Below are 12,574 nucleotides of genomic sequence, written 5' to 3' on the forward strand. Positions count from 1 at the left end.
ACAAAGATAATCTGGAAGCTAGGGCAGAGAATGCCTGGTGTGGCTGCAGTGTGAGCTGCAGGCCTGTGAGCTCTCACCCATAACGCATGCCCTGCCTGTGACTGATCAAATGAGGCTGTGCGTGAGAAACAGGGAATGAGAACACCTTGCAAAACAGGAGACTGTGATTATGTTATTTTAAATTCTTACATGATTTATTTTCTGATTATATATACTCTTATTTCTCATCATCTCAGTTCTAATTTTGAGGTACTCTAAATAACATCTTTTTTTGGGAAAAGGCTGTTGAAAAATTCTTGTATTATTTGCAAATACTAAAAATCAACTGGGTATCAATATTAATGGAGACCAGATAGAATGAGTATATCACTTAAAGATTTTGTATACAAACGACTTCTTAAGCACCAGGCACATATAAGAAGTGAACTAGATATAAATAATTAATTTAGTTTTATTTCCTCCCATTTAAAATAATCATTATGGCCCATTCTACATAAAGATCTAAAAGCCTAGATACTAGGCAGTGACAAAAAGGAAACTTAAAGAGTTTTATTAAGACAAAAAAGAACCAGCCTACCGTGGTGATGTACCGGGAGTGGAATTCTGGAGCATCTTTCAGGAACGTGAGGCCAGGATGTGTATCTACCACATCCTGAAAAAGAACAAAATCATAACTAAATTAATAAACGTACCAACCCCCCCCAAGATACATACTGAATTTTTTAAACTCTTGTACAATACTTGCCAGTTGAGCAAACTTGCTGTTTCACAATACTGAACAATGCACTTAAAATTTAACTAGTATTTTATTAAACACAAATATTTCACAAGCACACTTTTGTGTGACTTTGATATGTACAGTATACTTCAAGAAAGTTAAAATGTTAACCTGGCTATATCTGGTGATTTGTAAATCAAGGGTCTTAAGGTACATGCTGTAATTCTAACACATATCAGCGAAATTCATCCCACAGATCTTGTTAGGGATTGCCAAGTGAAATTTACACAGAAAGGAGGATAGAAGCCACCTAGAATTATTCTTTCTTAACCTACAGACATGGGAGATTATTGGAAAAAATAATAGCCTGGTAGCCAAATAACTTTATGTTAAGGTATGTGAGTCAGCTAATGTTCATCAAAATCACTGTGCTGATAAATCTGTTTTCCAATTTAGGATTTTATTTATTTTAAATCTGATATCCTGTTCTCATAGAAGATTATTTGAACATTAAAACCTTGAAATAGTGGTTTGTTTTTTTTTTCTTTGTTGTTCAGTTGCTTAGTCACATCTGACTCTTTGTGACCCCATGGACTGCAGCATGCCAGCCTTCCCTGTCCATCACCAACTCCTGGAGCTTACTCAAACTCATGTCCAGAGTCAGTGATGCCATCTAACCATCTCGTCCTCTGTCATCCCCTTCTCCTCCTGCCTTCAATTCTTCCCAGCATCAGGGTCTTTTCTAATGAGTCAGTTCTTCGCATCAGGTGGCCAAAGTATTGGAGCTTCAGCTTCAGCATCAGTCCTTTCAATAATATTCAGGACTAACTTCCTTAAGGATTGACTGGTTTGATATACCTGCAGTCTAAGGGACTCTCAAGAGTCTTCTCCAACATCACAGTTCAAAAGCATCAATTCTTCAATGCTCAGCCTTCTTTATGGTCCAACTCTCACATCCATACATGACTACTGGAAAAACCAAAGCTTTGACAGACCTTTGTTGACAAAGTCAAGTCTCTGCTTTTTAATATGCTGTTTAGGTTTGTCATAGCTTTTCTTCCAAGGAGCAAGCGTCTTTGAATTTCATGGATGCAGTCACCATCTGCAGTGATTTTGGAGCCCAAGAAAATAAAGTCTGTTGCTGTTTCCCATTGTTTCTCCATCTATTTGCCATGAAGTGATGGGATCAGATGCAATGATCTTTGTTTTCTGAATGTTATAAGTCAACTTTTTCACTCTCCTCTTTCACCTTCTAGTTCTTCTTCACTTTCTGCCATAAGAGTAGTATCATCTGTGTATCTGAGATGACTGTTATTTCACCTGGGAATCTTGATTACAGCTTGTGCTTCATCCAGTCTGGCATTTTGCGTGATGTGTTCTGCATATAAGGTAAAGAAGCAGGGTGACAACATACAGCATTGACATACTCCTTTCCCCCTTTTCAATCAGTCTGTTTTTCCATGTCCGGTTCTGTTGCTTCTTGAGCTGCATGCAGGCTTCTCAGAACGCAGGTAAGGTGGTCTGGTATTCCCATCTCTTTAAGAATTTTTCACTATTTGTTATCCACACAGTCAAAGGCTTTAGTGTAGTCAATGAAGCAGAAGCAGATGTTTTTCTGAAATTCTCTAGCTTTTTCTATGACCCAACGAATGTTGGCAATTTGCTATCTGGTTCCTCTGCCTTTTCTAAATCCAGCTTGTTTTAAATCCTGGAAGTTCTCAGTTCACATACTACTGAAGCCTAGTTTGGAGGATTTTGAGCCTTATTACCTTGCTAGCATGTGAAATGAGTTTTTTTTTTTTTTCTAATTAGGTTTTTAAAACATTTTCAATGAGTCTAGAGAATCTAATGGAGATAATTACTGTTAATTTAATAATCAGAGGCAACAGTAATGCTACCACAGAAATAATCTATTAATTGGCTAGTCATGAATAGACAGACATCAGTTACAGCTCTTTTCTTTGTTTCCTCAGAGCAGTTAGCTATTCATACTTAGCAATACAGTCTAAAACCAATGAACCTTATTTAAATTTTTATTTGGAAATAATTTAGTCTTACAGAAAATTACAAAAATATTACAGAGAGATTCCCTATGTTCTTATCCCAGCTTCTCAAAATGGTAACAACTTAACTGACCTGCCTCTTGAGAAACCTGTATGCAGGTCACGAAGCAACAGGTAGACCTGGACATGGAACATCAGACTGGTTCCAAATAGGAAAAGGAGTACATCAAGGCTGTATATTGTCACCCTGCTTATTTAACTTATATGCAGAGTACATCATGAGGAACGCTGGGCTGGAAGAAGCACAAGCTGGAATCAAGACTTCCGGGAGAAATATCAATAACCGCAGATATGCAGATGACACCACCCTTATGGCAGAAAGTGAAGGATTAAAGAACCTCTTGATGAGAGTGAAAAAGTTGGCTTATAGCTCAACATTTAGAAAACTAAGATCATGGCATCCAGTCCCATCACTTCATGGCAAATAGATGGGGAAATAGTGGCTGATTTTATTTTGGGAGGCTCCAAAATCACTGCAGATGGTGATTGCAGCCATGAAATTAAAAGACGCTTACTCCTTGGAAGGAAAGTTATGACCAACCTGGACAGCATATTAAAAAGCAGAGATATTACTCTGTCAACAAAGGTCCATATAGTCAGGGCTATGGTTTTTCCAGTGGTCATGTATAGATGTGAGAGTTGGACTATAAAGAAAGCTGAGCACTGGAGAATTGATGCTTTTGAACTGTGGTGTTTGAGAAGACTCTTGAGAGTCCCTTGGACTGCAAGGAGATCCAACCAGTCCATCCTAAAGGAGATCAGTCCTGGGTGTTCATTGGAAGGACTGATGTTGAAGCTGAAACTCCAATACTTTGGCCACCTGATGCGAAGAGCTGACTCATTTGAAAAGACCCTGATGTTGGGAAAGACTGAGGGCAGGAGGAGAAGGGGACAACAGAGGAGGAGAAGGGGACGACAGAGGATGAGATAGTTGGATGGCATCACCGACTCGATGGATATAGGTTTGAGTGGACTCTGGGAGTTGGTGATGGACAGGGAGGCCTGGTGTGCTGTGGTTTACGGGCTCGCAAAGAGTCGGAGATGACTGAGTGACTGAACTGAACTGAATAAACCACAGTACAATTATCAAAACTAAGAAATGAACACTGATGTAATACTGGGTTGGTGCAAAAGTAATTGCGGTTTCACTCTGTTGAACTTTGTTGTTTGATACTGGAATACATTTTCAAATAAAAGTGGTTATATATCATTTTAATGCACATTTCTTGCTTTATGATTAATGAACTACTTGTTTATTTTGTATTTATTTTAGACTCCAGAAATAACGTTAGAGAAGCAAATTTCAGTGATTTTTTATTCGAGTTCAAAATGGGTTGTAAAGCAGCAGAGACAACTACCAATGTCAACAACACATTTGGTCCAGGAACTGCTAGCGAACATACAGTGCAGTGGCAGTTCAAGAAGTTTTGCAGAGGAGATGAGAGCCTTGAAGATGAAGAGCATTGTAGCCAGCCATCAGAAGTTGATAATGACCAACTGAGGGCAATCATCAAAGCTGATCCTCTTACAATTACATGGGAAGTTGCTGAAGAACTCACCATCGACCTTTCTATGGTCACTCTGCATTTGAAGCAAATTGGAAGGGTGAAAAAGTTTGATAAATGGCTGCCTCATGAGCTGACTTAAAAAAAAAATCGTTGTTTTGAAGTGTCGTCTTTTCCTATTCTATGCAACAACAATGAAACATTTTTCAATCAAATTGTGATGTGTGATGAAAGGTGGACTTTATAGAACTGGTGATAACCAGCTCAGTGGTTGGACCAGGAAGAAGCTCCAAAGCACTTCCCAAAACCAAACTTGCACCAAAAAAAAAAAGGCATGGTCACCCTTTGGTGGTCTGCTGCCCATATGATCCACTATAGCCTTCTGAATCCCAGCAAACCATTACATCTGAGAAGTATGTTCAGCAAATCAATGAGATGCACCAAAACCTGCAATGCCTGCAGCTAGTATTCGTCAACAGAAAGGGCCCAATTCTTCTCCATGACAATGCTTGACCACACGTTGCAGAACCAACACTTCAAAAGTTTAATGAATTGGGCTACAAAGTTTTGCCTCATGTGCCGTATTCACCTGACCTTTTGCCAACTAACTACCACTTCTTCAAGCATCTTGACAACTTTTTGCAGGGAAAATGTTTCCACAGCCAGCGGAAGGCAGAAAATACTTTCCAAGAGTTCACGGAATTCTGAACCACAGATTTTTATGCTACAGGAATAAACAAACATTATTTTGATGGCAAAATGTGTTGATTGTAATGGTTCCTATTTTGATTGATAAAGATGTGTTTGAGCCTAGTTACAGTGATTTAAAATTCACAGTCCAAAGCCGCAGTTACTTTTGTACCAACCCAATACTAAACTCGGGAGTTGGTGATGGACAGGGAGTCCTGGCGTGCTGTGATTCATGGGGTTGCAAAGAGTTGGATACGACTGAGCGACTGAACTGAACTGAACTGAACACTAAACTACAGATCTTATTCAAAATTTACCAGCTTTCCCCCTAATGTCTTTTTTTTTCTGTTTCAGGATCCTAACTGCATTTAGTTCTTGTGTCTCATTGCTATCCCAATCCATGGCAGTTCTTCAGTCTTTCCTTATGTTTCATGATTCTGACACTTTAATGAGTTCTGGTCAGTTATTCTGTAGAATGTCTCTCAATGTGGCATGTCTGGTATTTTCTTATGATTAAAGTTACACACTTTTAGTGAGTTTACCACAGAAGTGATGTGTCCTTTTCAGTTATATAAGGAGTATATGGTGTTGATAGGTCTTACAACTTGTATTAATTTTTGAATACACTTGGTTAAAGTGGTATCTGTTGGGTCTGCCACCATAAATTTATTACATTCCTTTAATAGTTGATAAATACCATGGAGGAGATACTTAGAGACTCTGTCAATATCCTGTTTCTCTGCAAATTTTTGCCCACAAATATTAGCAGCCACTGACAGAAACTGACTGTGGCATTTTCATAGTGCTGTTCACCAAATTTATGTAGCGCTGTTTACTTTGCTTTCCCCTCCTCATCCTCTCCGCATTTGCTAACTGAAATTTTTCTATAAGGAAGAGCTGTCCTTTCCCTTGTATTTATTTGTTCAACTTATGTAAGTACAGACTCATGGGTATTTATTTCATTCTACGGGTTATAATCCAATACTATCATTGTGTTGGATTATATCAGTTTATCAATAGCATCATAAAATACGAATATTATTCTGCTGCTCAAATTGAGCTAGCTTTGGTCTCTGGGAGCTGTTAGGTTGGCTCCTTTGTCCTCCTGACATACCCCATCCTTCTGTGAAAACTTCCATATTTTCTGGTATCACAAAACAGTGCAGCCTCATTTTATATTTTCTATGCTCCCAGCTGAGAATCAACCTTTTCTCCAAGCAGCCCTGATTCCTTTTACTGGAGAATGGTATTTGGAACCAAATCTGGGGGCTAGGAGTGCTCGTTACCACTAGGGTGTCATTGCTACCGAATCCTCTTAGTAGACACAACTAGGAATACATGTATGTATATCAGTTCACAGATACACATGTACTTGTATTTTTCTATACCTATATGTATTAAAAACTATGTAATCATACAGATAACTAATTTTAATTCAATACCGGAAGGTTCCCCCCTTCCTTTGTAACTTTTAACAGAACTGCCAACTGTTACCAAGGCTTCCCTGGTGGCTCAGAGGTTAAAGCGTCTGCCTCCAATGCGGGAGACCCGGGTTCAATCCCTGGCTCGGCAAGATCCCCTGGAGAAGGAAATGGTAACCCACTCCAGTATTCTTGCCTGGAGAATCCCATGGACGGAGAAGCCTGGTAGGCTACAGTCCACGGGGTCGCAAAGAGTCGGACACGACTGAGCGACGGAACGGAACGGAATTTACTAACTAGACTACAGTATTTGTGTACAGTATCTTTGGTCTTTAGTGTTAGAGTATCTAGTGAAATATTATTTTCCAAGGTTATTGAGCTCTTTCCTTATCTTCCTTTATCTTCTTTAATGTAGTTGTGTTACCATTTGTAATACAGTTCACTTGTTATTGTTTATATTCTATTTTGGGCTTCTTTTCTACAGGTTTAGTTGATTTTAATTCATTGTTTATTTCTTGGAGGGACAGTATGCAAAACATTACTATGGTTCTAAGAGTCCAATCTAATGTAGAACTGACATCTTAATAATACCAAATCTTCCTATCTGAAAAGAACACAATCTCTCCATTTATATAAATCTTAACTTCTCTCAGCGATGTTTTACTGTTTTCATTACACATGTCTTGTACATCTACTGTCAGTTTTACCTCTAAGTATTTAATATTTTGGTAAAGAATTATAAATGGTATTTATAAGATTTTATTTTCAATTATTTGTTGCTAGTATATAGAAAGTTCAGTTTCATATATTGATCATGTATCTATAACCTTGCTAAACTCACTTATTAAATACAGCTTTAGCAGCATCCCATAAATTTTGATATGCTGTATTTTCATTAATTTCAAAATACTTCCTAATTTTCCTTTTGATTTCTTCTTTTCTGACCTATAGGTTGTTTAAAAGTTGTTATGCATCAAAGATTTAGGAACTTTTCACAGATCTGTTATTATTTCTAATTTAATTCCATTATGGTCAGAGAACATATTTAGTGAACTGAATATTTAAAATTTGCTGAGATTTATTCTATGGTCAGAATATAGTCTGTCTTGGGAAATATTCTGTGTACCTGTTAAAGGTATGTATATTCTATATGACAAGGGTATGCTTGAACCCGTACCTTCTTACTCAGATTCCTAATGCCCTTTTTGCTTTTCAGTATAAAGTAGAAAAGATAATATGTAGGGAAAGACAATAAAATGTATTACGATTTCACAGGAAAAAATTAAAAGAATGTGTATTCTGCTGTCGTTCAGTGAAGTGTAATATAAATATCAATTAGGTCAGGTTGGTTGATAGTCTTGTTCAAGTGTTCTATGTATCCTTACTGATTTTTCTCTCTACTTGTTCTATTCATTATTAAGAGCAGCACATGGAAATCTACAACTGTAATTGAGGATTTATCCTTGCAGTTCTATTGGATTTTGCTTCATGCATTCTGAAGTTCTGTTATTAGGTGTATAAACATTTAGAATTGTTATATCCTCTTGATAAACTGACCCCTTTACTATTACCCAGCAATATTATTTTCTCTAAAAATTACTTTGACATTAATATAGTGACCCAGCTTTTTCTTTTCTTTTTGTGGCAAAGAAAACATAAGATTCATCCTCCCAACAATTTCCAAGTGTAGCGTACAATACTGTCAATCACTTGCACAATACTGTCTATCACTTAGACTTTGCCTGTTTTCAGCTTGAAACAATTACATCCAGATATTTTGGGGTGCAAATACTGTAGTTAACAGACTGCAATATTGTCAATCACTTGCACAGTCTGGGATATCCCCAGCTTCTCCCCACTTCCCATCCAACTCAATCCTGCATGACTGAAACTCTACACTCATTACACAATGAACTCTTACTTCATCCTCCCTCCAGCCCCTGGAAACCACTGTTCTTCTATTTGTATGCATTTGACCACTTCAGATTCCTCATAAGTGGAGTCATGCATCTTTTTGTGACTGGCTGATTTCCCTTAGCAAAACGTTCTCAAGATTAATCTATTGCTTCATGTGACAGAATTCCCCTTTTTTAAAAAGGTAAACAATATTCTGTTGTATATATATACCACATTTTCTTAATCCATTCATCCATTGATGGACATTCACATCACTTCTACCTCTTGGCTAGAGTGAATAATGCTGCTATCAACATTGATGTATAAATGTCTTTGAGATTCTGCTTTCAATTCTTTTGGATGTATACCCAGGAGTAGTATTGACGATCATATGGAACTTCTGTTTTATTTTCCATAGTGGCTATACCATTTTACATTCTTAACAGTATTCCAGTTTCTCCACATCCTTACCAACACTTAAAAAAAACAAAAGAACAGTAGCCATCTTAATGGGTGTGAGGTGGTATCTCCTTGTGGTTTTAATTTGCATTCCCCTGCTTATTTAATGATGTTGAACATCTTTTCATATGCTTATTTGACATTTTATCTTCTTTGGAGAAATGTTTATCCAAGTCCTTTGCTCGTTTCAAATTCAGGCTACTTGTTTACTTGTTTGTAGTTACTGAGTCACAGGAGTTCTTTATATAATCTGGATAGTAGCCTATCCAGATATGTTTGCAAACACATATCAGATATGTTTGCAAATATGTCTTCCATTCTGTAGGCTGCCTTTCACTGTGCTGTTTCTTTGATGTGACAGTTTAAAATGTGATATAATCCCATTTTGTCTTTTGCTTTTGTTACCTGTGCTTTTGGTGTCATATCCATAAAAATCATTGTCAAAACTAGTATCATAAAGTTTCTCCCTATGTTTTCTTCTAAGAGGTATATAGTTTGAGGTCTTATGTTTAGGTCTTTAATCCATTTTAATTTTTGTACATGCTATGAGATATGGTCTAACTTCTTTTCTTTGCATATGAATATTCAGTTTTCCTAACACCATTTGTTGGAGATTATCTTTTCCTCACTGTTACTCTTGGCAACAACACTGAAGGTCATTTGACCATATAAGCAAGAGTTTATTTCTGGGTTCTTTCTCTATTCTGTTCCATTGGTCTACATGTCTGTGTTTATGCCAGTACCATCCTGTTTTGACTGCTGTGTCTTTGTAATATGTTTTGAAGTCATAAAGTGTGAGACTTCCAGCTTTATTCTCCTTTTACAGGATTGTTTTGGCTATTCCAAGTCCTTTGAACATCCATATGAATTTTAGAACTGTTTTTCCCACTTCTGTAAAAATACCACTGGTATTTTAAAACAACTTTATTGAGGTATAATTGATATACAAAAACTGTACATATACACAATTATCTGAGTCTGGATAAATGCATATACCTCAGGAAATCACCACTGCAATCAAGGTAACAGATATATCCATCATCTCCAGCACTTTCCTTGTGCTTCTCCTTTTTTTGTTTGTTTTTTGATAATACTTATCATGAAATCTACCTTCTAACAAAAATTCAAGTGCACAATACAGTATTGTTAATGATAGGAGGTACTATGTTGTACAACAGATCTCTAGAACTTACTTGTCTTGCATAACTGAAACTTTATACTCATTGAACAACATCTCCATGATTCCACTTACACAGTATCTAAAAGTCAAACTCACAGAAGCAGAGAACAGAAATGGTACCTGCCAGGGAATGGCAGGGAACCGCTGGGATTTTGATTGAAGTTACACTGATCTATAGATTGCTCTGGACAGTATGGGCATTTAAAAACAGTAAGTCTTTCAATCCATGAACATGGAAAGCCTCCCATTTATTTATAAGAGTTTTCTTTTAACAGGCAAAAAATTAAACAGAAGTTTAATAATGTGTATACATGGGAGAGACCCAGGAAAACTGAATAACTAGGCAAAATGGCCAAAGCTCTTACTTTAAATACCATCTTCAGCTAGAGACACTAGTGGATGTTGGAGGGGGTGGTTTGGGACTTCAAAGGGGAGGAAAGCAATTCATGTGAAGATGGAAAAGCAATGTTTGATAAACAAAGGTTTGCTGGGCAAACAACAGGACAGAAGGACACAGAGTGGACTGTGATCTCTAGGCCCTGCTCAATTTTGCTCACCATACTTTGCCCATATTCTTTGCAGAGATTTCCGCTGATTGCTCTGATCACTCTGTCCAGGAAGAGGTCCTCCATCTGAATTTTTTTAGGCAGCTATGGAGATGGTCAAAGTTTTTTCTGAGTCTTTTGGGCTTCGATTGTTTTCAGCTTGAAATAATTACATCCAGATATTTTGGGGGGCAGATTTTGCTCCCTTACATGGACTTCAATGAAAAAGTCAAAATATGAATGGGTTACCTCACAAAAATAATTCCCAGGCTTTGGAGGTGGGTGCCAAGGCACATGAACTCTGGGGGCCTGTAGGAGAGCTGAGGGGTACTGCAGTGAGGGAATTCCTGGGGACCTCATCCTTACTCCCCAGCAGATAAAGCCTAGGACATTTGGTTATTAACAGTGTAAGAAATTAATATTTTGATGAAACTTGCTTTAGGGGTCTGTATGACCCCCTGTCTTCATGGCCCTTTTTGACTGAGTTCAAAGCCCTTGAAGTGCCTTCAAAATCCTCTACTCCCTACCCACTGGGAAATCTCTACTGGGGTCTGTTTTCTTCTTGGAGATCCATGAGGAGAGAGGGCTGGGTATATAGGTGAGATCCTCCAAACAGTGTGTACATGGAAAAGAGGTGTCAAAGGGCTCAGTCCTGGGAGTTACAACATTCAGAAATCAGAAGAATGTGGAGGGACTTTTCTGCTTTTGCCAAATTATTTCTTTCTTGAGTTCTTAGCCATAACATTTCTGGCTAAAGGGTGGGAACAATATGGCTGTAAATGAATGGATGAGTCAATTTCTGGGCCAACTTCGCCATCATTGAATAGTAACATTCAACTTTTTGGGGGTTCCTTTTAGAGTGTGTAAATTGTTATCTTCAGACTACTTTCATTTACATTTCTTTGATTTCTAGTGAGAATTAACATTTTCCTGTCTGGGGCTTCCCTGGTGGCTAGTGGTAAAGAATCCGCCTGCAATACAGGAGACAACTACAATGCAGGAGACACAAGTTCAATCCCTGGGTCAGGAAGATCCCCTGGAGAAGGAAATGGCAACCCACTCCATCATTCTTGCCTGGGAAATCCCATTGACAGAGGAGCCTGGCAGGCTACAGATCATGGGGTTGCAAAAGAGTCAGATAAGACTAAGCAACTAAACAGCTATTTGTTGATTAACTATATTTCCCTTATGGGGATGGTCCTGTCTTTTATCTCTTTATCTTTTAGAATATAGACATTTATTTTACAAATTTGTATCAGCTATTTTTTTCATTTAATTTTTTGTTGAAGTATAGTTGATCTACAGTGTTATGTTAGTTTCAGAATTTTTGCAGATTATATTCCATTATTATAGATTATTACCAGAAGATGGCCATCATTTCCCATGCTATACAGTATATCCTTGTTACTTATTTTATATATATATAATATATACTTTTTCAGATTCTTTTGCATTGTAGGTTATTACAAGATATTGAATACAGTTCCCTGTGCTATATAGTAGGTCTTTGTTGTGTATCTATTTTATATATAGTATGTGTATCTATTAATCCAAAGCTCCTAATTTATCCCACCCTCTGCCTTGGTTCCCCTTCAGGAACCATAAATTTGTTTTCTATGTCTGTGAGTCTGTTTCTGTTTTGTACATAAGTTCATTTGTATCATTTTTTAAGATTCTACATACAAGTGATAGCATATGATATCTATCTTTGTCTGACTTACTTCATTTAGTATGATAATCTCCAGGTCCATCTGTATCAATGCAAATGACTATTTCATTCCATTATATATATCTTCTTTATCCATTCCTCTGTCAATGGACATTTAGGTTGCTTCCATGTATTGGCTACTGTAAATAGTCCTGCTATGAACATTGGGGTGCATGTATCTTTTCAAGTTAAGAATTTTTGTCTTTTCCAAATATTGCCCAACAGTGGGATTGCTCTATTGTTAGTTTTCTGAGTAACCTTTATACTGTTTTCCACACTGTACCAATCTACATTCCCACCACAGTGTTGGACGGTTTCCTTTTCTCCACATCTTCTCCAGCATTTGTTATCTGTAGACTTTTTAATAGCCATTCTGATTGGTGTGAGGT

General features: G+C 37.4%; 1 protein-coding gene across 3 annotated transcripts in view; it reads right to left on the reverse strand.

Moving 5' to 3' along the window:
* PPP2R3A (protein phosphatase 2 regulatory subunit B''alpha) overlaps nt 1-12,574 on the reverse strand; it is a 254,163-nt gene that overhangs the window by 109,772 nt on the left and 131,817 nt on the right. For all 3 annotated transcript variants that reach the window (XM_055413269.2, XM_055413262.2, XM_055413274.2), the window contains one exon: nt 578-652. In XM_055413269.2, the coding sequence (XP_055269244.2) occupies nt 578-652 (75 nt within the window). The remainder of the gene's footprint in view (nt 1-577; nt 653-12,574) is intronic.

Source organism: Moschus berezovskii, chromosome 1, assembly GCF_049115385.1.
Source record: "Moschus berezovskii isolate FMDL1 chromosome 1, NW_MosBer_1.0, whole genome shotgun sequence".
Taxonomy (NCBI): Eukaryota; Metazoa; Chordata; class Mammalia; order Artiodactyla; family Moschidae; genus Moschus; species Moschus berezovskii.